The 26,278-nt window shown below is 44.0% G+C and overlaps 1 protein-coding gene across 3 annotated transcripts; it reads left to right on the forward strand.

Annotated features, from left to right (window-relative positions):
- Positions 1 to 1,041: 1,041 nt before the first annotated feature.
- Positions 1,042 to 11,942, forward strand: pcdh18b (protocadherin 18b). Of its 3 annotated transcripts, none has more exons than XM_074647820.1 (4): positions 1,042 to 4,005; positions 4,482 to 4,570; positions 4,939 to 5,054; positions 10,471 to 11,942. In XM_074647820.1, the coding sequence occupies exons 1-4, from the start codon at positions 1,504 to 1,506 to the stop codon at positions 11,424 to 11,426; spliced, it is 3,663 nt and encodes a 1,220-aa protein (XP_074503921.1). In that variant the 5' UTR covers positions 1,042 to 1,503; the 3' UTR covers positions 11,427 to 11,942. The 3 variants fall into 3 exon arrangements, with proteins under 3 accessions (XP_074503921.1, XP_074503919.1, XP_074503920.1); XM_074647818.1 differs by having other exon boundaries at positions 1,044 to 4,005; positions 4,939 to 5,108; XM_074647819.1 differs by having other exon boundaries at positions 1,044 to 4,005; positions 4,515 to 4,570; positions 4,939 to 5,108.
- The last annotated feature ends 14,336 nt before the right edge of the window (positions 11,943 to 26,278 follow it).

Here is a 26,278-nt window from a genome sequence, read left to right on the forward strand (position 1 = left end):
ATTAACTTGTTGTTTCATCAGTGAAACAAAAAAAATGGCATTTATTGGCAAAACATAATTGGATGGAGAGGTATTTTGTGCGTTTTTGCGCGTCCTGCAGTGCGCACAAAGAGAGAAGAGGAATGACACAGTTTAGATAAATAGACATGTTATAAGACCCCCAAAAGCAACTGATGGCACTGTTGTGGTCAGTCGATTATATAGTTTTGTAAACTGGTTTAAGATTTCGCTCTTGGGTATCATAAACAAACAATGTTTTCAGCGCTTGTAATGACAACACAGGAATATTTTACCGGTGACCGCATAATAACCACAGAGCAGATTTGGCTTCAGTCATGTCAGGCCCTGATTTAAAGCTCAGTAAAGGAGAGACATTTTGCTCCTCATTGCGCGCCCAGTGCGCACAAAGCAGATAAAGGATATAGTTTGATTAAAAAAGCTATATCTCATAAACCCCACAAAGAAAATGATGACACTATTAGGGTAATCCGATGATACCATTCTCTAAAATAGATAGCCATGAGTTCACTTTTGGCTATCACAAAAAAAAGGCAAAATTATACAACAAGGGTATTTGATGTATACTTTTTGGTTTTAAAGTGTGCGCCTCGGCCACATAACCACCTCTGACTGATGGGCATGTTTCCTTCCTCTATCCATTATTATTCTTAGAGCGACAAAGTCGCCTTTTACGCACACATGACAAAAGACCAAAGTTGGCACACGTTGTTGAATTGCAACCATAACAATGTAAGTCTGCCGAGGGTCAGTGTGGCTGAGCCCAGAATATTTCCTCCTCCTGCCCATTGTTGTGGCACACTTTTGATACTGGGGGTGTCTTCTGTGTTGGGTGAGGGAGGTGGGAGAAAGAGAGAGAGACGAGGCTGCCATCAATAGTCCCTCCTGTGCTGCTTGAAGGAGGCCATTCTGGTGATTTAGGAGGAGAAGGGGGGCGAGTGAGTAGAAGAAGGAGAAGTGGGTGTGGGTGGGGGGTGTTGTGTGGAAAAGAGACGCAGTTTGGGTGCGGGGCGCGCGGAGAGAGAGAGACTGGAGAGGCGACAGAAGAGAGCGCACGGAGCAGGGCGCGCGCACCCAGACACACTCCCCTCCTCCTCTTTCTCTCTCTCTCTCTCTCTCTCATTCACTCTCACACACAGACTGAGAGAAAGCTGCGTCTTTTCATCCACTCTCACTCATCCGCTGGAGCGCACACACACACACGAGGCGACGGACATATGTCGATATATGCAACAGATTCTGTCTACAAGGAGGTCGCCACTGTTTTCTTTTTGGGTGCTACTCTTTTCCAAAAGAAGACGGACAATTTACTAATATATTTATCTTATTTATTTATTTTTATTCTCTGTTTTGGCTGAGTTTCTTTTGGCGACAGTGAGCAGCAGCAGCAGAGGAGGATTTAACATGCCAGACGTCTGAGAAGATCCCCCCCCTCCAATTTTTCCCCCTCTGTGGAAGTAATCGCCACAGAGTGCTTCACAGAAGATGAGGGCAAAAATGATCCAAACCAAAGGAACTATTTTCTCTTCAGCACTATTCAAACTCCTGCTTTTGGTTGCAGTTACGCGCGGCGCCACCGGTAAGACTTTGAAATACAAAGTTTACGAGGAGCAGAAAGTGGGCACGGTCATCGCTCGGTTAAAGGATGATGTCGCCGGGGTTTTATCCAAACTACCCAGTTCCCTGACCTTTCGGTTCCGAGCTATGCAACGAGGCAGCACTCCGTTCCTGTCCGTCCGAGAGGAGGACGGAGAGATCAGCATCGGCACCAAAATCGACCGTGAGAAGCTTTGTGAGAAAAATTCGAACTGTTCGATCGAATTCGACGTGGTCACGCTGCCCACGGAGTACCTGCAGCTGTTTCACGTGGAGGTGGAAGTCCTGGACATCAACGACAACTCCCCGCACTTCTCCCGCGCCATCGTGCCCATCGAGATCTCGGAGAGCGCGTCCGTGGGTACGCGCATCCCTCTGGATGGAGCCATGGATGCGGACGTAGGGGAAAACTCCCTGCACACATATTCCTTAACACCCAATAACTTCTTTAAGATCGATATAAGGACCAGGACTGACGGGGCCAAGTACGCAGAGCTGGTGGTGATAAGGGATTTGGACCGAGAGGTGCAGTCCAGCTACCAGCTGCAGCTCACTGCATCGGATAACGGTGTACCTCCGAAGTCTGGCTCCACTTTACTCAAGATCAGCATCTCGGATTCCAACGACAACAGCCCAGCCTTTGACGAGCAGGCTTATATTATCAATTTGCTGGAAAACTCTCCCCTAGGGACTCTAATCATTGATTTAAACGCCACAGATCCAGACGAGGGCACTAATGGGAAAATAGTCTACTCTTTCAGCAGCCATGTCTCGCCAAAGATCTTGGAAACATTTAAGATAAACCCAGAAAATGGCCACATTACTCTTATTAAGAAAGTGGACTATGAAAGCACTGCTTCCTACGAACTGGATGTTCAGGCTCAGGACTTGGGCCCCAATTCCATTCCCGGGCTTTGCAAGATAGTGGTGAAAGTGGTGGATGTAAATGACAACAAACCAGAGATCAACATCAACCTGATGACGCCTGGCAAAGAGGAAGTGGCGTACATTTCAGAGGGTGCCCCAGTGGACACCTTCATAGCTTTGGTTCGTGTTGACGACAGCGACGGCGGGCTCAATGGCGAGGTGGTGTGCAGGTTGCACGGCCACGGCCACTTCAGACTCCAGAAGACCTACGAGAAGAACTACATGATCCTCACCAATGTCTCGCTGGACAGAGAGAAGAGGTCAGAGTACAGTCTGACGGTCATAGCCGAGGACAAGGGCTCCCCCAGCCTCTCCACCATCAAACACTTCACCGTTCAGGTGCTGGATGAGAACGACAATCCTCCAAGTTTCGAAAAGAGCCGCTACGAGGTCTTCAAATCGGAGAACAACTCTCCCGGAGCCTACCTGATGACCGTGGTGGCCTCAGATCCTGATCTGGGCACCAATGGCCAGGTCACCTACACCATCATGGATGCTCTGGTTCAGGGGAGCCCCATCTCCACCTACGTCACCATTGACCCTTCCAATGGCGCAATCTACGCCTTACGCAGCTTTGACCACGAAGACGTCAGCCGGATCGCCTTTACCATTCAGGCACGTGACGGAGGAAACCCTGTGCTATCAACCAACACCACTGTCCTACTGACAGTTCTGGATGAAAATGACAACCCGCCAATCATCCACTCCCCCTCCCTCCGGAATCACACCGCCGAGCTGCCGGTGTGGAAGTACGCATCACCTGGACAGCTGATCACTGCGCTCAAAGTCACAGACCGTGACGCCGGCACCAACGGAGAGGTGAGCTGCGCCATCGTTGGTGGCAACGAGGACGGGCTGTTCGTGATGGACGCTCGGCGATGCGAGCTCAGAACCAACGCCAGCCTGGAGCAGGCTCCAAGGGACGTGATGGAGATCAGGGTGGAAGTGCAGGACAGGGGCACCATTCGGCTGTCCACAGGGGCCCTCTTCAGGCTCTCCCTGCAGGAGAATATGGACATCCTCCCCCCTCTCTACCCCACCGGCTCCAGCCAGGCCCCGCTGGATCTCTCCCTCATCGTCATCATCTCCCTGGGGGCCGTTTGCGCTCTGCTGCTCATCGTCATGGTGATGTTCGCCACTGCCCGATGCAGCCGTGAGAAGAAAGACCCCAGGCACAATTACAACTGCCGAGTGGCAGAGAACAGCTACCAGAACCACCCCAAGAAGCCAGCCAGGCAGATCCACAAGGCGGATATCACCCTGGTACCGACCGTCAACGGGACTTTGCCCATAAGGGCCCACCCACGCTCCCCCTCAGCCTCCCCTACACCTGATAGGGGCACCCTGGGGAGCAGGCAGAGTCATCATAGCCGCCAGTCCCTCAACAGCCTGGTCACCATCTCCTCCAATCATGTGCCGGAGAACTTTGCCCTAGAGCTGGCCCACGCCACACCCCCTGTAGAGGTAAGACAATGGAGCTTCTTTCATGCTTTTAGTGCATTCTCTTTAGATACTATGTCATGACTGCTGTCTGTACTAAAGGCAGCGTAAACATACAGCTTTATGTGTATTAAGAATTGATTAGGCATCTGTTAAAACCAAAAGATAATCTGCTTGCGATATTTTTTATCCAAAATCATATACTTTGCACTATGTTTTTGTTATATATTCAGTATTTGTTCTGACTTTGTCAATTGCTCCCATATTCTGTTACCTTCAGCTCTTTGTGTCATGTTTTCGTTGATCATCACATTCAGGAGCAAGTCACAATGTCCTGCATTACCCCACCCTTATCCACAATGCCCCCCCCCCCCACCACCATCAACATTGTCTTGTGGCCTTGCTTGTTTGAGTCCATTCATTTTCCCCTCTTCATTTTTTCCTTTTATTTTTGTCTTTTCTTTTTTTTTGTCCGTTTTTTGTTTCTCTTGGGATTGTAGCAAGTCTCACAGCTTCTGTCCATGCTCCATCAGGGCCAGTACCAGCCACGACCAAGCTTCAGAGGCAACAAATACACCAGGAGCTACAGGTAATGCACACAACATGATGCGTTCGAAGCCTTTATTGTCAGACATTGACAGAAGTAAGGTAAAAATACTATATTGTGCACCTCTATAATATCATGTCCACAGGATTTTGTCTGTTGTCAGTGCTTTCACATAACTCCATATCCAGTAGCTTTTTGGTTTAGTGTCAAACTGTATGCTCAATAACTTCACATTTGCATAATTTTATGTAAAACCTCTTCTGCAGAGCGCTCTCTGCCTCTCCGTGCTCCGTATTATCCATCAGTAGCATGGCTTTCCCTTCACTATTTGATGATATTATTGTCACTGACTAGCCAGTGCTCTCTGAGGAATGTATCAAATCCCTCTGCCTGTCTCTCTCTCTGTGCAGATATGCCCTGAACGAGATGGACAAGTTCAGTCTGAAGGACAGCGGCCGCGGAGACAGTGAGGCAGGGGACAGCGACTACGAGCCTGGCAGGGAGTCACCCATGGATAGGCTCCTTGGTGAGGGCTTTACTGAGATATATGCCCCTGATGGCCAGCACAGAACGCATGCAGGTACACCCCCTGGCCACCCCTCATCCACCACACCCCACAACCCTCCTCTCATATCCCATCATTACCCTTCCTGTCTCAGCATCTAGTTCAGAATCCAAAGTTCAGTCTTTAATCAGTTTTTACAATGCATCAGTTCATTAAATCCTCACGTTGTACTATCGGTTTCCCCTAACAAATATGTATCCACAACATTTAACAGGAAAAATTTTAGCAAAAATTTAAAGGCAATTTGTTTCGTTATTGGTTAATCTGATGAATACATTGTCAAATAATTAATTAATAGATTATGAATGTCAGAAACTAGTGAAAATGCCCATGACGAGTTTACAGATCCCATGGTGACGTCTCTGACAGTTACAAACCCAAACATATCCACATTAGTTTCATGTAAGTTGGAGAAAAGCAGGAAATGTGGACATTTCAGAGGCTGGAACCAGCGAATCCTGCCGATTGATTTTCTGTTGATTGACAAATAAAGTAATCAACTAATCGTCCGGATTTACAATTTATGTGATATACAATATGTGTTCAGTGAAATCAACTATTCCATCCATCTCACTTACACGGTCAATAAACACAATTTCTTTTTCAAATATGGCTCAACCTTGGAGTAGCAACCCTCCTTAGACTGACATATTGATGTCTTCAATATATTTTTAATAAAGGGATCACATACATAGTTTTGAATCATAAATCTTAAAGGATATGTATAGATTTGTTCCAGACTATCTTAATAATTCAATGCCCACATGATATAGGCTACAATGAAAGAGTTATTGGTTGCTCCAATCATTCCTCCTATAATCCATACTGGACCTAAACGTAAGTGACAGGCGACAAAATCCACAGTCCCCATTCTGTGAAAAGGCATTCCAGTGTTCAATTCAAGCTTATATGAGACTTTGCACAAATCAAGTGGATATCTACTAAAGGTACAGCCTTTTGAGACGGTAATAGTAGATTTTCAGTGTCCCTGGCATAGACTGTGTATAAGAAGTGGACGTCGTCACCATGACATCACACATTAGTTTGTGGACTGCCGTTCTGATGCCTCGAGTTTGACATTTTTGTTTTTGTGCAACCGGACTCGAGAGAGGGTGGCAAAAAGGTTATAATTAACTTTCATGAACTGAAATCACACTTTGAAAGAGTTAAAGTTCTAAGACGAAAACACGGACAACACCCAGACTAGACGACGCTGTGGTAGCGACCTGTCAATCACAAGGCAGCCCCGCCCTAAAGCATCCCCTGCTTTATGGTCTATTTGACTCTAAATTGGACCGTAACTTACTAAATGAACATCACACTGTATTGAAGACTTAAAACTAGAGATTGAGACCATAAACTCATGTTGACAATGTTTACTGAGGTAATAAATCAAGTGAGAAGTAGGCTTGTTTTCTCATAGACTTCTATACAACCAGAGGAGTTGCCCTCTGCTGGATATTAGAAAGAATGCAGGTTTAAGGCACATCCACATTGGCTTGACTTTTCAGACTTGGAGGTTGCCCACTGGTCCCTGGACATAAAGAGGGTGGTCTTGTAGAAAATACATGGATTTTGTCCCACCTCACTTACAGTGGAGTCAAGCTTGGAAGTGATCACATCTGAGCCCCAGTAACCAATAACTCAATGTACCTATGGGCAAATTAGTAATGTATTAAGACAGACTTGAACAAAACTGAACCTATCTATTAATTTATGTAGAATTATTTGAGGAACTCCCTCTGTACTCTTGAAAACAGAAAGCGATAGGATGCAATGCACCAAGAGACAACTCTATTGCTGGGAACATGAGAGTTTTGTGACCCATAAACTGGCCACAACAGGTCGAGAAACCCTGGATCAACACATAGCAAGTGCCATACCTCATTCTATTCATCCGCTGCCTGGTAGCAAAACACTGTTTTACCTATTGCGGCATGCCTTCTTTGTTCTGCATTACAAGTGCATGTGCATTGGCCTTGGAGGTCCGTGAATGATACTGAACGTATGAGTTTCACCTCACTGTCACTAAGTTGTTGAGATATCTCTCCAGATAGCTCAACTGATCCTCCTTTTACAGCCACCCATCTCGTCTCCCTATACTGTCACACTGCATGGAGTTTCCCTTCCTCTCCACAGTTGAGTTAACAAGGAAGAACTTTGAAGACTTGTTGAACATTGATTGACCCTACTGACTTCAAAATATTCTACCTTCCTAGCAAACACTCCAAAATCCCTCTCTGCCTCTCAGGCTGTCTTCACTAACGTCACACAGGTTGCAAGCTGCCGCAGCTTCTTTTATCACGCCATCCCTCTCCTCCCAGAGCTCCCGCTTCTTTTTCCCGCCAGCTTCCCACACAGCCATCACTCGACACTGCATTTGAGCTACATCCCAATTAAAGTCGACCCAGACCGGCAGACAATCTCATCACCAACACCTCCTCCCCCTCCCTTCCTTCATAGCTCTGCTCGTTAGTCACTCTCCCTTTTCCCCACATTCGAGCCTTCACTTTCAGCCGTCCAAAACCGAAGCCCTCTCGCTCCTCTGATGAAAAGGAGGCATTTAATTGCCATGTGACGAATAGTTGCTATGGAGTCGGCGCCGAGTTGCGCTCGTGATTAAGCCCTGAAGAGCGTAATTACATCTCAAAGCTCACCTTTCTCCTTCTGTATGTTCACTACCGCCTCCCGCCCCCGTGTCCACTGCAGCATGGACGATTTCGAGCAGCGTTTAGTCGGTGCCCTGTCATTATGGCTGGATACGGTAGCCCTCCCTGCTCAAGGGAAGAATGAGGTAGAGACTCTTTGTTTGTAGCCCCATCGAGATGCAGAAGATTGTGTACAGTATATTACTAGGGGATGTGCCTCCAGGCTTGAAACTTTGCAAAGCTCATTCTCAAATGCTTAAAGAACCCTTTAGGAAAACATGGCATTCTCTAAAACAGGAGGATTCAAAGAAAGAATCACTCTGCTCCTTATTCTGCTTTTGTTTTTTTGCACTGCAATAATGTAAAAATCAACATAGCAAATACACATTTGCTTTCTTTCTGAGAGAGAGAAGAGAAGATCTATACCACTCTGTGTATTGAGATTGATATCAATCTTATCATCACTCTTGAAAATAAAGTGAATTAGCTTTATTTCCCCAAAATGTCGCACAATATCTTTTTCAAATCTGAGCTCTGTATAGCACAGGGGTCTTGGACCCGGGCTGAAAAAAACCTTGACAAACCCACTGCACTCAGTATTTAAAGACAAAATAGCATCACACTTGAAATCGAGGACATTTTTTAAGGCCAACAAATATACAAAGTCTCTGCGGTCTAAGGTCCGTCGTCAGTCTTACAGATAGAAGTGGGCCTCTCATCCACAGACACAGGAGTCAGAGCGCTGAGAACAGTTTGTCTATGACACGCTGATTAAAAATATCCTCACTGTCGAGATCTGACCCCATTCTTTTTTGCATAATGAATGAGGAGTAAGCAGCGTTGTCACATACAGGCAGGAGTGAAAGAAGGCATGTAGAACATGTACATGTACTTATTATTTCCCTTAAAAAAGGGTTAAATGAGCACTCTACCAATTGTATATGTCAATGTCGGTTTACGGCTTTTGAGGACTTAAAACCTGTGTCAAAAACTGAGTGCATGGAGTATGAAAGCTGTGAGCAAGGAGTATCTAACAAAAGATGCTATTGAGTTGCATTATGGGAAGTGTAGTATCCGGTGCTTTTGGAACACCAAACTAAAACTCAGGATATCTCAGCCTTTGCTGCTTCGAATTTGACCATTCTTGTTTTAATCTGTCTGCCACAACTGCTCCAACATTACAGAAATACAATCCTAATTTGTTGTAATGTCCCTTTAAATATGTCCCCCACATTGTAGTTGTCAGTTTAGTCTAAATCTCACTGCCAGCACACCTTGGGTTCTCCCCTGCTCAGTGGATAGCATCCCCTTCTTATCAGGGATAAAAGTAGAATTTGTGTTCCGATATTACAAAAAAAGCTCAAAGACATTATTGGCCCTGTGGTCTGTAGTTCTGAATGAAACTAGTCTGATAATTTATTGGCAAGTAAATCAGTCAGTAAGTCAGCTGAATTGACATTACAGTCAGCCAGACAGGCAGGCTTTCACTTAATGTTTGCCTGACGTGTTCTTTTTTTTTCAGTTTTACACACAAATCAGCTGGGTTAAATCTATCATTTTTACCCTTTCATCAGCAGGGCACCCAATCTGCCGCTGCCCCCGCACTGTTTTTTCCCTTCCAGTGCACCCAAATGCACTTTTCATCTGCTCTAAGATGTATTATAAATGTTCCTTTCATGTTAATGAGGGGATAATGAAGTCCCTCAATGGCACGACTGAAAAGCGCTGCACTCCCTTAATGAAGGCTTCAAGTTGGCATATTTGATTTGTCTAATTTATTCTTCAGAGATTTTCTATTTGAAGATTTAATATTGAAAAGAGCGACTTGAAAGGGAAAAATGCAGGGCTTTTAGAGGAGGAGTTATTTTGAATGGGTAATAGGCATTGATCGGCCTCGCTGAATTGTCTCTCTGTGGTAAATACATTGGAAGGTACTGTAGCAGGCAGTGCTCCTGCAGAGAGCCTTTCAGACTAATTAGGGCAGATTTCTACCGTGTTTCCAGAGACAGTGCAGCAAAAAACACCTGAGGAGAGGCAGGCAAATATTAGCTGGATGGAAAAAAAAGACTCAACTGACAGGAATCGTCTTTGCATCGCTTTGATTTTGCGATCGAATTCATGGTTGTTTTGTTCCAACATGGAAAACTAAAGCTATAATGAAAGTATTATCTGCAAGGTACATCTGTATAAACACTTTGCTGTATGTGCTCACTTTATTACATATATTATACATGATATATGTACTGTATGTTTTGAAATGTCAACTTCATAAGAAAAGCAGCCTTGTTTTCATTGACGATGCGTTTTAAAGATCATTTATGGGGTTTTTAAAGGGTCTTTTAGTGGTTAAAGTGGTTGGAAAATTTCCACTGTTTTTACTGAAAAGCGACACTAGTCCATAGGTTCCCACCTTTTTAGGATTTATGACCAATTACTTGCACTTGTTACATTCTTTACTTATAATCTTGTGTACAATCAATTGCATACATGCACCTGCATGGCACAATGCAATGCATATACAATTAATAAACCAACCTCAGTGCAGCCTAATTTCCTAATGAATGAATCTAGTGTAAATACAGCTGAAACAATCAGGCAGTTAATTGTTTTGGTTGTTTAATCAACCAAACATGACAAACATTCTCTGGTTCTCTGTTCTCAAATGTGAGGAGTGTGTGCTTTTCACTGTATTCCTGATTACTTATGAGTATTTCTGTCTTTCTTTCCAGCTATGAGGCTCTGCACAGAGGAGTGTCGTGTCCTGGGTCACTCAGATCAGTGCTGGATGCCGCCCCTGGCCTCCCCGGCCTCGTCCTCCGACTACCGCAGCAACCTCTACATCCCTGGGGAAGAAGCCCGCCAAACCACCGACCTCTCCCAGGAAAAGACCCCGCAGCCCTGCACCGACGCCGGCCCCGCCCGGAACCAGAGCTTCTCCACCTTCGGCAAGGACCTGGGCGGTGAGGACGGTGGAGAGGATGAGGAGGGAGGGTGCGGTGGGGGCGAGGCCAGAGATGAAGACTTGTGTGGGACCACGTCGTTGCTGTCAGAGATGAGCAGCGTGTTCCAGCGGTTGCTACCCCAGGGTCTGGACTCGTACGTCCAGGTCAACGAGAACCAGAAGGGGACTAGTCTCAGCGGGGTGGGTGTGCCCATGACTGGATCTTTAGATCGCAGGAGGGGCCATCTGCCCGGCAAGCCCAACCCCTCCGTCCACCAGCAGGGCGTGGCAGCCTGGGCAGCCAACACCCACTTCCAAAACCCTGGCAGCAGCATCGGCCCATCTGGCCACCACCAGGGTGGCAGCTACCACACCCTGAAACCCAGCACCAAGCTCAGCTCGCAGAGCAGCAGCCACAAGGGCTCGCAGGCGCCCAAAAACAGCCCCCAGAACAGCGGCCATGCCCCAAAACCCCACAGCAGCCCCCTTCTCACGGCGCTGGTCAGCCCCACTCTGGTGCAGCAATCCCCGGCCCCGGTGCCAGTGCCGGTGGCGCTCCCCGGGCCCTCCTCCAAGTGGCTGCCAGCCATGGAGGAGATCCCAGAGAACTACGAGGAGGACGATTTTGACTCTGTGCTCAGCCACCTTCAGGGCAAACGCAGTGACAGCCGACACGAGCTGGTGGACGCCAGCGAGCTGGTGGCCGAGATCAACAAACTGTTACAGGATGTCCGGCAGAGCTAGACTTCCTGTTTCTTATCCTCTTTATTTATTCACCACCCACTGACTGAAAAGTGAGGAACTATGGGTGGCAAAAGAAGGACAGAAAAAAAGGCAAAAATCAAGACCTGCAATTGTCGTTAAAGTTGCATTTCTAATGTAATAATTGTGTTTTGTGAATGCTAAATATCCAAAAAAATAATGTTTGTAATTGCTGGTTTGGTACATAATGTACACTATGTGACTGTATTTATCTTTGTATTTTAAAAATACATTTGTATACTTATATTTATAAAAAAGTGTATATAAACTTAAACATAAAAGTCTATTTTTATATTTTGAATGCATGTTGAGTATATTGAATCAAGACTTTGACATGCGATCGACATTCTACATATTTAAATTGTCTTTTGTATTGTGATTCTTTTTTATTTGTCACTATGATATGTATACATGAATATATTAATGAATTAATGGACACGTGTCTTTGTGGATTATTGTGGGGAAGGTACCCAAATAAAAATAATACACAAATATTAATCAGATGTCTGTGGTTTATATTTGAGGTTTTGTTGTGATACTAGGAGGTTCAATAGTATTTCATGCATTGTATAACCAAGAATATAACTAACTAAACTATATAACCATTCCGTATGTATCATCTCACATGAACAAAACTTCACTCTGAAAGGAGTTGAAGTGGGTCTTCATGGTTTGCCTTGTGGAAATGGAGGTTAGAATTAGGGCTGCCCCCTCTCAGTTGATTAGTCGACTTATCGGTTGTTTTGGTCTTAGTTGACTAAGATTTCTTCAGTCGATTAGTCGTTTTTTCATGCTTTAATGATGCTGAATGACTTCTTTCTGAGATACTTATGTGCACATCTCTGGTAAACACATCATTAAAAATGGTGCTTTCACCTACTGCTTACAATCTCATTGAAGTAAGAAGTCAAATAATACACAATATATTAGGTAAAAAATCCATGTAAGCCATTTCAATGCATTACTAATGAATACAACATGTTGGGTATAGGGCTCTAATTCATTAACTTTCTTGGGCAACAGGCAATTAACTGATATTTTAGATAATCAGTTAATTGTTTTGGTGATTTATGAAAACATTTAAAAAATGTGAAACATTGTCTGGTTCTGGCTTCTCAAATATCAGGATTTGCTCCTTTTCTTTGTTTTATACCAGTATAAAGTGAATACCTGTGGGTTTTGGACTATTGGTCAAACAAAAAAAAAGGAAATTTGATGATGTCACATCGGACTCTGGGAACTTGTAAAAGGCTATTTTTTTTTTTTTTTTTACATTTGATAGACTAATAAACAGTGAATTCAATTAACTGAACGGATGAGAATAGTCATTATCTGCAGCCCATCTCTTGTTTATTGAAAATCATCTGGTGGAGTGCGAAATTTTGTGATGTCCTCTATAAACTCATGAAGCTTATGAAAAGATTGTAAAGTCTATGAAAACACTGTGGATAAACAATCCAGACAGGTTTACCCTTCACTAAAGCCATCATAAGTCTTCATCTTCGCATCAGCTAATTTGGCTTCCTGTCAGTGTTTGCAATTCGTGCGACGACACACTCCTGCTCGTATGAGGAAGCTTTGAGGCATTTCCACAAACACTAAATGACTTGATACAGCCGGGATTGTTGCCTCAGCCCAGAAGAAACACAGACAGGCTCTGCATTCTGTCAGCAATCTCAGAGCCACTTCAATTCACTAAACAAAAGGATCAAACTTGGATGTGTGGTGGCTGATGGGAGAACATTTGCTGTGGAAGCAGATGGAAATAGCTGCTGTGGAGAGAGAAAAGAGAGTTTCATGGAGGGGGTTGGATTTGATGGAGACGCCTCCCTCCTCTGTTGCCTTAACAACTAGATAATGGGTGACACCTAGAGGTTCAGCATGTGCACTGTAAACCAATGACTCCATCACCCAGCTCTTACCACCACATCATTACTACTGACTACTAGCAGCACCAACCCTGACATGGAACTAGAGAGGAGCAAGAGCAGACAACCAGACAGAGCCCCCTGGAGGACAAACCAGCACCCTGCAGCTGTCAGGGAAACAGCTGAATGGCCTGCAAGGAAAAACAAGCACACGCTCACCTGCTGAGGATCAACATCACTGTCCATCACAGCGGATCAAAATCAGAAAATGAAAAACTCATTCTTCATTCTTTTATAATTCTTAATAATAATAATAATAATAATAATCTTTATTGGTTTATAACTTCATACAGCATCTTTAAAACCAGTTAACAGTTATAAAGTGCTATATATATATATATATATATATATATATATATATATAATACTGTATTTAAATATGCTATATCAATAAAGTTTATTATTATTATTATTATTATTATTATTCATTGTGATGGACAGTAATGTCCCGTGTTTGCTGATCATCAGCAGATGAGCACATGCTTGATTTTCCTTGCAGGCCCCATTCACCTGTTTCCCTCCTTTTTACCATTTGTAATTAATATACTGCACCAACAACATTAAAATATTCCCATGTCTTTATTGTATTATTTTTATAGTCTTTATTGGTGAGACAAAGGCAATTTTCCTGTCCTACTGGGACAATAAAGGGTAGTTTATTTAACTTGTTATCATTATTATCATTATTATTATCATTATTGCTTTAACTTTGACAACCATACTATATATATCGCTCATCACTCATCTTCAACCGCTTATGCGGGGTCGGGTCGTGGGGGCAACAGCTCCAGCAGGGGACCCCAAACTTCCCTTTCCCGGGCCACATTAACCAGCTCTGACTGGGGGATCCCGAGGCGCTCCCAGGCCAGTGTGGATATATAATCTCTCCACCTAGTCCTGGGTCTTCCCCGTGGTCTCCTCCCAGCTGGTCGTGCCTGGAACACCTCCCTAGGGAGGCATCCACGGGGCATCCTTACTAGATGCCCGAACCACCTCAGCTGGCTTCTTTCAACGCAAAGGAGCAGCGGCTCTACTCCGAGTCCCTCACGGATGACTGAGCTTCTCACCCTATCTCTAAGGGAGACGCCAGCCACCCTCCTGAGGAAACCCATTTCGGCCGCTTGTACAACCATAGGTGAGAACAAAGATTGACCGGTAGATCGAGAGCTTTGCCTTCCGGCTCAGCTCTCTTTTCGTCACAACGGTGCGGTAAAGCGAATGCAATACCGCCCCGCTGCCCCGATTCTCCGACCAATCTCACATTCCATAGTCCCCTCACTCGCGAACAAGACCCCGAGGTACTTGAACTCCTTCACTTGGGGTAAGGACTCATTATTTATCATATATATATATATATATATATATATATATATGATAAATATATATACATTCTGACTCTAACTCCATGATAATAAATAGTCTCTTTTATCTGTTAACAACTTGAACAGACTGAAGAGATGGTAATGGAGCCATGTGATTTAAAAGGAATAAATAACAAAACCGTTTTGTTTTTACTTTTACTCAACCACCAATACATTTTGCTTAAATGATGTTGTGTGATAGGCTGACCATATATCAGTAAATATTGTGTATTTTGACTGCTCTTCAATCTTCATATTTATTAAGTTATTTTACATCCACCTCAAAGCCCCTTGAAATCCTGAAACAGATAAATTTAAAACATCAATTCATTCATTCATAGTCAAAATGTCCCCATATCCATGGTCAGAGGGGAAGCAGAAAGACAATATTGAAGTTTCCTTGACAGAATGTCAGGTATAATCAGACTGTACTTATATAATACTTAAATAATGAAATGTGCTACGGTATGCAACTGCAGCGCCTGGCTCTAAAAATTGCAGCCTTGATCTCATGAAATTAGTGTTGCTGATGTCAGCCTGATGTCGCCATGAGTCGGGATCAAAGAGATTCAACTGACATACAATGTGTAGGGATCACTGATGATCGATTGTGCACAGGCCTGCACCTGGCTCATCTCAAAAGAAAGTAGAGAAATAAATACTCACTAGGAAGGACCACACTACAACAGTGTAATTTTTAAAGGTTGAATAAAATGAGGAAGTATAGGATGTTGAGGAAGGGTATGAACGTAGGGGAGGAAGTCGTCCGTTTAGGCCGGTCTGGGACAGATGTATTGAAGGCTGGGGAGGAGGACGCTCAGTGTGGGTGATCCGTCTCTGGAGTCAACCGAGCCAATTTCGGGGCCCCAAAACAGACAGATTTAAATGGGGCTGAGGTGAGCCTGAGCTCAGTGGAGATTGTTAAGATTGTTGCAGGTGTAGGAGCGGTGTACCTGAGATGATCAGTGACCTAATGGTTTGATCTTTATGCCCAGTCTAGCTGCTGTGAAAGCAGCGCTGATGTGGAAAGAATGGCTGGAATAGTGTTCAGAAGATATGCCAGAAATGCAGATGACTCTGTGAAAATGCTTGTGAAACCAGAATCGAGCGGCTATTCTCCCTGTTTCAGTGAGAAAGAGCGGGTCTTGTCACAGCGTAGTCTGGAAAGGGTCCAGGGTGATTCTTAAACACTCTATGGAGGTGCAATGGCCTAAGGTTTTTCTCTTCAGAAAGAGGAACACCAAGTCCTGAGGAGTAACAACGAGAAAATCACCAGAAGATGGAGAACGTAAGGAAGTTTGTAGTAGGATCCAACAGGGCTTCAGAAAAGGAGTCCAAAATCTTCAATCAAAAGCAAAATGATAGTCTATTTTCCTTTCCAGTGTACTCCTAAAAAAAGCCAGAAGTCTGGGGGATCATGGACATGACTTAGAAAGTCATGAAATCTAAGCTCCATTGTCTGCCAAACTGATGACGGTGATGGTCAACAGCTGAATAGTAGTGTGACGCTGTTGATGCTTGAAATGTGTGGAGAAAAAAAAGAAAGAAAACAATTGCTACAATGAATGTGATTCTTCTCACACTTATTTTTCTTCTTTCAGTGACTCTGTCTGTCTCTGCAATCTGAGGATCTCTGCTGAAGCAAAGGACAGAGAGTGAGCATCAGTGAAAGAGAGAGAGGGAGGTATTGAGGTGGAAAGAGAGAATTAGAGGAAGATAGAGAAGAGAGAAAGAAAAAGAAAACTGAGACTGTGTGAGAGAGGAGAGAGACATTACAGAGCTGTAATGCAGTTCGGCCCTTGTTCTGAACACACACACACACACACACACACACACACACACACACACACACACACACACACACACACACACACACACACACACACACAAACACACTTTTACTTATCTCGTCCATACAGATCCTCTCAGTGACAGCAGGAATGAAGCCACCACTGTTGCTATTGTCATGGATACACTGATACACAGTGTGTGGGTGTGTATGTTTGAGATGTGTTGACGTGTGTGTCAGCGACAGAGTTTATGTTTATGCAGAATGTGAGATGTAATGCAGTGACATTCAGGGTGCGTGTGCATAATGTATCATGGGTGTTAACAGTATGTTGCTATTATCAGTTGTGTATTGATTGTCTCAACAACAGACAGCAGCAGCAGCCATCTGATTGATTAAAGCCATTCATCTTGTTGAGATGCTGAAACACTCGTTTTGGACACTCTTTTATACAAAGCGATTTACAATAAGTGCATTCAATTGCGTAATTTCAACCCCAAAAAGTGCAAGAATCATGCTGCGATTGGCAGCAGCAGAGTGTAGTGGACGGGCTGGAGTGTATGGTTTAACCATGACCTGGTTGTAGTATGAGACGAAGCCATTCACAGCACAATAGACAAGTACCAGTGTCTTGAATCGGATTCAAGCAGCACCGCCTCCTGGGTGAGGATTGGACATATCCTCCTGATGTGGAGAATGAATCTGCTAGGTGAGACATAGCGAGACAACAGGAGGAGATTCATCTTGGCAACCTACTACTGCTCGCTCAATGGCTATCAACACGACAAACAGCACTGCAAAGACCAAAACCACACAAACTGCTGTTGTCACACTCCTGGACCTGTTCATTGAGAAAGTGGATCATGGACCTGGAAAACTCTATCGATCACTACTACCTACAGTGCATCATGCCGGAAACATCCAGAGACACTCCAGCCAAACCCGGACAGAAGGAAAAAAAGCTGACTGCCATAGACATGGACGATCTGCTCACAACTGGAACTGAGGTCAGTGTTTTTCAGTCCATTAACCTAAAAGCTGATCTGCTCGTTACACTTCACTCCAGAATAAAAGACATGCAATCTATCTTAGATTCTGCCCAAAACCTTAAGCTTAACTACCGTGGTTCTGATACCAAAAATAAAGTGAGGCCAAGGAAAGTGACAAAGCTGCAGTATGTGACGAGTTGGGATGAGTGTGAACTGTTGTAGAGCAGGGGTTCTGAAGCCGATCCCAGCTGACATTGGGCGAAGGCGGGGTAAACCCTGGACAGGTTGCCTGACTATCACAGGGCTGACACATAGAGACAGACAACCATTCATGCTCACTTTCACACCTACGGGCAATTTAGAGTCAACAATTAATCTAACCTGTCTTTGGAAAACCCACGCTCACACGGGAAGAACATGCAAACGCCACACAGAATGGACCCAAGCCCGATTCGAAACTGCAACCCTCTTGCTGTGAGGCAACAGTGCTGACCACTGCCTGTGCAGCCTCCTTCCTAAATTTGATTTGATTATTATATTATGATTATAATTAAGTATATTCTCAATGTTTTTCAGTTTGTCAGACCGTTAATGGGAAGTTTGTTCTTTCTTAAAGCTCCTATATGTATCTTTTTAAGTGGTTATTGCACTTTTCCAAATTATGCTGATGCATAAACACTGCTGCTATAAAAGTCTTATTAAAACCGGATAAGATATATCATATCATTAGTCAACACAGACATTAAAATCATCTCCGAGGCACCCGCATCCCGGTTAAAAACAATACTTCCCTCCATAATCCATAATGACCAAACAGTCTTCATCAGGGGGAAGACATTTCTGTTATACCTAACGACATCAGAGGACTCTTAAATGTAATCAATATTTCACAACACAACAAGGTAAAGACAATTGTAGTTGCACTAGATGCAGAGAAAACATTTGATACAGTTAAGTGGATTTTCCTTTTCACAGTTCTACAAAAGCTCGGTTTTGGAGAGTTGTTTATTCACTTGATAAAAACACTTTACAACACACCCACAGCCATTGTTTCCACTAATGGGATCACATCACAAAGTTTCACACTGCACAGGGGCACCAGACAGGGATGCCCACTCTCTCCTCTGCTTTTGCCATTTTCATTGGACCCCTTGCTTGTGCCATCCGACAAAACCATAAAATAAAATGAATTCATGCCGCAAACATGGAACGCAAAATTTATTTATCTGCCCCTCAATGACTCAATGATTCCGTTAAAATGGTTCCAGTCACTGAATTCCGTCATATCACGCTTCAACTGGAAAAATAAAAAAATATATATGTTATAAAATCAGTCTCTCCACTACTACCCGGCAAACCAGCTACAGTATATCTCATTAAATCCACTCTAGCCCGCCTCATATATCTTGCATTAAATTAAAACAAGCAGAATGCAACAACATAAAAATGTCTGATTTACCCTTCATTGCTTCAAAAACCCACTCATTTCCTCAACTCTGAAAATGCTCAAAATTAGCAAAAGAAAGAGTCCCTACACACTTAAAACCACTGGTTCAAAATGTACCCAATCTGGGGCTAATATACCACCAAACACAGCAATGGGTTAAAGGTGATCAATACGAAATTCAGAGCATATATACTGCCTCCACACGTCTCTCAACATGGTGACAGCTGAGCCGGCGACAGCAGCTAACGGGGCTAACGGTGCTAACAGTGCAAACAATGTCAACATTGCTGGCAGATAACAGTGTTTACCTGAGGGGGAACCGGAGGGTGGGCACTATGCTTCTGTGACAACGCCATTGTTCAGGATGGCGTTATCAGCTGTAACCGCCATATAATGTGCAGTGCAGAGCGATGGCCATGAGCTGGCCAGTGGGGCACGCTCATGTACTAACATGCACGCTCAGCCGGCTCGGCTATGTCATTAAAAGCATGGAGAAGCATGGAGAAGCTTGGATTACGACACATGCAGAGGGAGGGTGACTTCATTCTCTGCTCAGGTAGACATTACTCCACTATATTTTTACATAGCAAATAGTTGTTTTTTATATGTCGTCAAGTCAAGAAGGAACCTCCACACTCAAAAAGTCTCAGGATAATCCACAGATCTCAGTGTAAGTACTTTTCTTCGGCACAATGTCTTCAGTATAGAGCACTGTAGGCCTAAGTGATGCCTTGTTTGGACACATGTATCCACTATACTACTGTTGCAGAGAAGTGACAGATCTGACACACCTCTTGACTGCTAAGTCACTGCAACAACTTTGTCTCTAGTTGGCACATCATAATGTGAGTAAAAAGCTGGTAACCATACACTGTTGAGACACCTACAGGAGACATTTTACCATTTCATCACTTTGTTTTTGGTTTCCACCTCTCACAAAGCAATACGGCTTTGTTGTCAAGACAATACGCTCCTGTTTTCATCCAAGCAATACCAGAAGATGTTTTTCACTTGGTTTATGGCCGCAAGCTGTTTTTGTGTATAAGTGCATTTATGTGTGTGTGTGTGTGTGGAGTAAATGTAGCAGCACTGTAGTGTGACAGAAAGCTTATAGCCACAGTGGGAGGTGTGCTGTCCACAAATAGACACACACACACACACACACACACACACACACACACACACACACACTGATGACAAGGACTGGCAGTGGTTAGATAATGGACCATCAGCTGAACAATAGCTGCCGTGTGTGTGTGTGTTTGTATTTGTGTGTGAATGTCTCTATCTTTTTGTGCTCTCCATTTTGAGTGTTATCATTTTTGATTTCTCGATTGTTTTGTGTAACACATTTTCTGTAATGGTGTGTGTGTGTGTGTGTGTGTGTGTGAGTGCGTAGACACACATGAGTATGTGTTCTGTATCTGCTTTGATGCACCAGAGTGTCTGTGAGACTGTGTGTGTGTGCGTGTGTGTGTGTGTGTGTGTGTGTGTGTGTGTGTTAGGGCTCACTAAACCAGTGTTATCTCCCTGTATATGGCAGTAAACACCTTGCTGGGTTGCTGGCTACTATCTGTGGACACACTGGGGCTGCACCACAGCAGATTAGCCTGATATCACAGTTTCTGTGTGTGTGTATGTGTGTTAGAGAGAGAGTGCATGTCGGACATACAAAGCTGATGGAAGTGTGCAGGTGGTTGCAAGATGTATGGCGTGTGTGTGTGAGAGAGGTTTTTAAAAAAAACAAGCCTTGAAGGACACGTCAGCCTTGTGGGTGGTTTTCTGCAATAGCCAGTCAAACATCAACAGTAATTATAATAATTTAGAAAATAAAAAAAAATAAAAAAATTCTACCTTCCTAAAAATATCACATGAAAAAAAGGGATTCACCTGTGAATATCTTTGTCCAGGTGTTGGCGAGTACTGCATATGTAAAAAAGGTTGTATGAAGTATTTAGTGTCTAGAGAAGACTACAAGTTTGATAAAGACAAACCGTCTGGGGGTGTGGTGTTGGACCTCTGTAGCCCACTGCTCATTTTGCTTGAACCCAGCAGCTCGAGGCTACATTACGCACCAGCTTAACACACCCGAATCTCCGACTGAACTGTCGGCGGCCGAGGTGCATTGTGGGTTATGCAGTTGTCAGGTTTTGACAAGGAAGAAGAATCTGTGGAATCAAAAAGACACTCTGGTTCTGCTGTATCAATTTTGATCGTTTTTTTTTTTACACTGTTAAACATCCTGAATCTGACAGTTATACTGCAATTCAAAATCAGTGGAGCACTCTTTTAAAGCTACCTTAATTGATTTCTGTTTGTGTCCACCTGATTAATGCAAGTCCAATATTCAGTATTCATTCTTTGAGCTCTGTTTTGGTCTCCACCATCCATTATCTGTAACTGCTTATCCTGTTCAGGGTTGCGGGGGGTGGGGTACACCCTGGACAGGTCGCCAGACTATCACTGGGCTGACACATAGAGACAGACAAACATTCACACTCACATTCACACCTACGGGCAATTTAGAGTCAACAATTAACCTGCATGTCTTTGGACTGTGGGAGGAAGCCGGAGAACCCGGAGAAAACCCACGCTAACACGGGGAGAACATGCAAATTCCACACAGAAGGGCCGCAGTTTGAACCTCCGACCCTCTTGCTGAGAGGCGACAGTGCTAACCCCTGTACCACTGTGCTGCCCTGGTCTCCACCAATTCCTGAGAGTATATGTCTCTTTAGCTGCTGAATGCTCCACTGTGTTCACCAGCTAGTGTCTAACTGTGTCTGTCTGCTGTTTGCTGCTGAGCAGCAAACCAGGTTGATGAGAGGGCTGAGAGTGAACCAAATGGTTTAGTTTTGCAGTGTGTCCCGCACCCTCGGCTCTAGACTGCCCGTGTCTGAGACTTTTCGGCCGTTTGAGCATGTTCAATCGGCGGTGGAGCCGTTGGTGAAAGAAATCACTCTGATTGGCCTTTCAGCTTAAGCGAATCAGTGCACGAGAAGAGAAACGGAAGAGAGAAAAGCAAGCCAACGAGGAAAAACACAGAAGGAACTTCTCATTTTTCGTCTTCATCTCATCTGATCATTCCAATACACAGATATTTACACAGCAACATGGCCATCTGGAATGAAGCTAAGTGGTGAGTGAGAGTGCTGTGAAAATGGTCGGCAAACGCTGCTTTGCTTCATGTACGTATCATAACAACGATCTGTATATCCGCCGTCCTCGGTCCTCCGGTTTCCCTTTTTGAATGACGAATATAGACTACCGCCACCTGCTAGTGTGGAGGGTTATTTCTTCTCACGTAGGCGCAGAACATACGTGCTATCTGGCCGTCAGCTGTAGTTTTTCCATTGTGTTCAAATGCAATTTGTCGTCAAAGACGAAGGCGAAGTAAGGCGACGCAACAGTCAGCCTTCATCGCCGCCAGTTCTTTGATGTTGGCTTGGTGTGTCTGAGCCTTTAGGGGTTCAGATGTTTAGATCTCAACTGGAAAAAAAATAAAAAACTTTTCCATTTTTAAAAAAGCATGGTTGTGCTGAAATGTATTCATGTCTCCATCACTTTCGCCTCTTTATCTAGCAACACTGGTGAAGGAGGTGTGGGTGGAGGCCAACAGTTCAAAATCTCTCTACAGCTCTGTTTGTCAGTGCCTTTCAAAATCATAACAAATCACTTTATTAAAAGCATAACTGTTTATTTGATTATGTACCTCTATGGTTAAGGTTTGATTTGGCACAAAAAGTATTTGGTCAGGGAAAGATCTTTGTTAAGGTTGGGAGAACCTTCTTGGTTACAAAAATAAGGTTGGGCCATGGTTAAAATAAATTAATGTTGACTGTTTGTAGGAAACAGAAAATTATCAGTTGTCTCCTGTGCAAAGTCCACTAGTTGACCCATCCCTCCTCCCTGACCCCTGTCTCTGTGCAATTTGTGGCTCTACAACAACAACCCGACGGACAAGAGTCACAATTCCCATGGCCCTTGAAGGGGGCTGCCAGTTGAACTTTGGCTAAATGTATGTGTCAGCACCATGGATGTATAAAGAGAACTGGATAAAGTGTTGGAGGCGAGCTCCCGTTCATTCCTATGGGAGTTGCTCAGTGGCGCATGAAGCCAAAATGGCTCGCCTGCAGAGAGATAAAGTACCCGGATAATGAGATAAAGTACCCAGATCATCCGGCGATCTTCCACATCCGTTGGGCCAATAGAGCAGGCGCAGTAGCGTTTCCTTTAACTCCACATCGCAGCACGCGGTCCAGCCTCGGTCTGGGTCTCAATCACATGAACGGAGGAAGGAAAATAACTCTGAATTCAGCTAATTCACTTTTAGGATCTAATGATTTAAAAAAGGGCTATTCAAGTGTTCATACTGGGTAGTACATTTACCAACAAAAAAAAAATATCCGCTGAGTTACACACGTCTCTTTCGCAATGTAAGTCTATGGGGAAAAAAGTATTTTTGGGCCCGATGGCATCACGCGACGGACACGGAAGTTGTAGTACCACCGTTTGGCCGGCACGAAAATTGGCATCAACGACTGGCGCTCTTCCTGGGGGCTTGGTCAGGACCTATAGCACGTTGATACAGTCCTGCTCAGTTACTCTGAAGACTTCCTGACAACAGGTACCACTGATGAAAACTGTTTGAATTAGAGTGGGGGCAGATATCTCAAACCTGTTCCTCAAATCTAAAAAAAAAAAACTATCTGCATGGCTAGATACTAGTAGGGCTGCACGATATATTGCAGAAAAAATAAATTTTAATGTCTTCTAAATACCATTTTTTTGCAATTTGGGTGAACTGACCCTTAAAGGGCAGAACATACACATACATGCCCTTTTCCACATACACCCTGTTCAGCATTCTCCCAGTCACATATAATCAGAGCTGCTGTTGGCCACAGTGCAGCTTCAACACCAGCAGGAGCTGAGGAGCAGCATGACTGATCTGCTTCACATTGTGTGTGCATGTATGTCTCTGTGTGTGTGTGTGTGTGTGTATACACTAACATATCTCACACCTGAGTCACAGCGTCACACTTGCCAAGAAGACCCCTTATAAGAAGATACAGTAACATCCGACTTGGCAAACTATCTCCGCACCATAACCTGCCACGCGGCATACGTTTCTCCACGCAGCACTGCATTAACAGCACCTGACACCAAACAAACACGTCTGCCTGCCAGAGAGACGCAAACCACCGCTGATAAATTAATCAGCTAACAAAGCTGCCTCCCATATTAATACAGATATGTTTGTCATCAGGCCAAGCACAGCATCATTGCTGTGTGAGGAGGGTGAAATGAAAGTGTGTGTGTGTGTGTGTGTGTGTGTGTGTGTGTGTGTGTGTGTGTGTGTGTGTGTGTGTGTGTGTGTGTGTGTGTGTGTGTGCTGGAATGTGTTTGTGTAGAAAGAAAGCAGGTGTTGACCCTGGTGATATGATGAACAAGTGGTTGCTATTAAAAAGCACAAAGAGAGATGGGAAAAGAGGGCGTTGGAGAAAAGGTGGCGTGTTATTTAGTCTCTGTGCGTGTGTTGAGAGCAAAGGTTTGCACTTTCACAGATTTCTTTATTTCTGCATTAAAAGGAGTCTTTGTATTTCATGTTTTGTTTGTGCCACAGCCATTATATGGCAAGAGTGTGTGGTCACCCTCTTCCTCTGTCTCTCTCTCTCACTGTTTTTGCATTAATTACATATTTTCCCACCACTAGGTGGAGCTCTTCCTTTTCCTCAGGAGCCCTCCCTCAGTCTCCGCTCACTTCCTTCCCTGTGGATGTGGCTGCCAGCTCTCTGACTAAAGCAGCGGATGGATCAGCGGCGGATAACAAAAGGATGGATATGATCCCTTCGATATCCCCCCTTTCTCCAACTCTGGCCTCCTCTCCAACTGGCACCAGCATGTGTCTCATATCTGGCGTGTGTCTCGGCTCTGATTTAGCTGGATTACATTTACACCTGGTGTTAAAATGCATCTCCGGTATACACGCTTAAATTGGATTTCTCTTCCCGTCTCCAAAGCCTCAGCAGATTGCTGCGCACATCTTTTTACACCAACAGCAATGCATAAATGAGTTCAACTGTGGGATACCGGTTACGCACCTTCTCTGCTCCGGATCAACCCTCACTCACAGGTGGAACTTCTGGCACAGCACTTAATATAAAAGTGTATAAGTTACATCAGGAATAAAGAGTATGTGATTTTGTGGATGCTGACATAATGTTGGTCTAATTCAAATACGAAAGACTTTTACAAAGTCTTTATTATCATATTTAAAATTAGGTAGTAATTCTACCAGGTAACCAAGTCATTTGCTTGTTTTTCAGCCACTAGTATACTCAGAGTCGGATGAGCCAGCTATGCAGCCCCCCAAGTATGTATTGGTTAGTAATAATTCATTATTTTTGGTAATTTAAGCACAAATTAATGTTGGAATATGCACCATGTATGATTAATATAAACTGAAATAATAAACTTAGGTTTTAATTTGTGTTCCTTCTACATGATAGGGCCTCAGGAGCAGATAATAATGCAGATGTTACCTGCAGTGATTTAGTATTACACTTAATGATAATGAATGACTCCCTAGAAGGGGGTGACACCATTATGGTACAGCATGGTGAGTCAAGATGGTCATGGTCAAGTAGAAAGTTGCACCTCCTGTAGCGGTGGGTGCTGTCTGTTCTAGAGGGGGGATTTGACCTGCAACAGACCAGCAAGCTCCTACGGGTATGGTGCCGGCCTAAAGCAGGAGTGAGCAAAGAAAGCAAGGACAAAGCAGGAAGACAAAAAAAGGGACAAAACAAACAAATCAAACCAAAACAGATAAATGCATGGATAAAAGAAAGCAAGGCTGTGATTATCCTAGAGGTCACCACAGGTCATTTTATACAGTGAGGTCAAGTTTAAAAAAAATGGTCTCACTACAATGAAATGGCTACTATGGGGACTAACATCATCACACATGGATACAGTTGGGCTCATTGGATCCACAAGAGTCTCAGCTTTACAGTGATACCCAATTTATGTAATTCAAGACTGTTTAGGGACCCCGGTATGCAGAAATATTCAAATACACCATTATAGAATAGGGGTCAGAGGTTGAAAATGGCCATGCCAGTTTTTCCTCGCCAAAATTTAGCCCAACTTTGGATCATTATTTAGCCTCTTTCCTGACAAGTTGCATGGTTGTTACCCATGGACTCCTTAGGGTTTCTAGTTATGATATCTGTACCTTCTCTCTGGCTCTAAAACTGAAACTGCTACACCCTCTGAAAGACCGTAAAGTCGGTCGGGTTCACGGGTCTCAGGGGAGGG

Source organism: Sebastes fasciatus, chromosome 10 (assembly GCF_043250625.1).
Source record: "Sebastes fasciatus isolate fSebFas1 chromosome 10, fSebFas1.pri, whole genome shotgun sequence".
Taxonomy (NCBI): Eukaryota; Metazoa; Chordata; class Actinopteri; order Perciformes; family Sebastidae; genus Sebastes; species Sebastes fasciatus.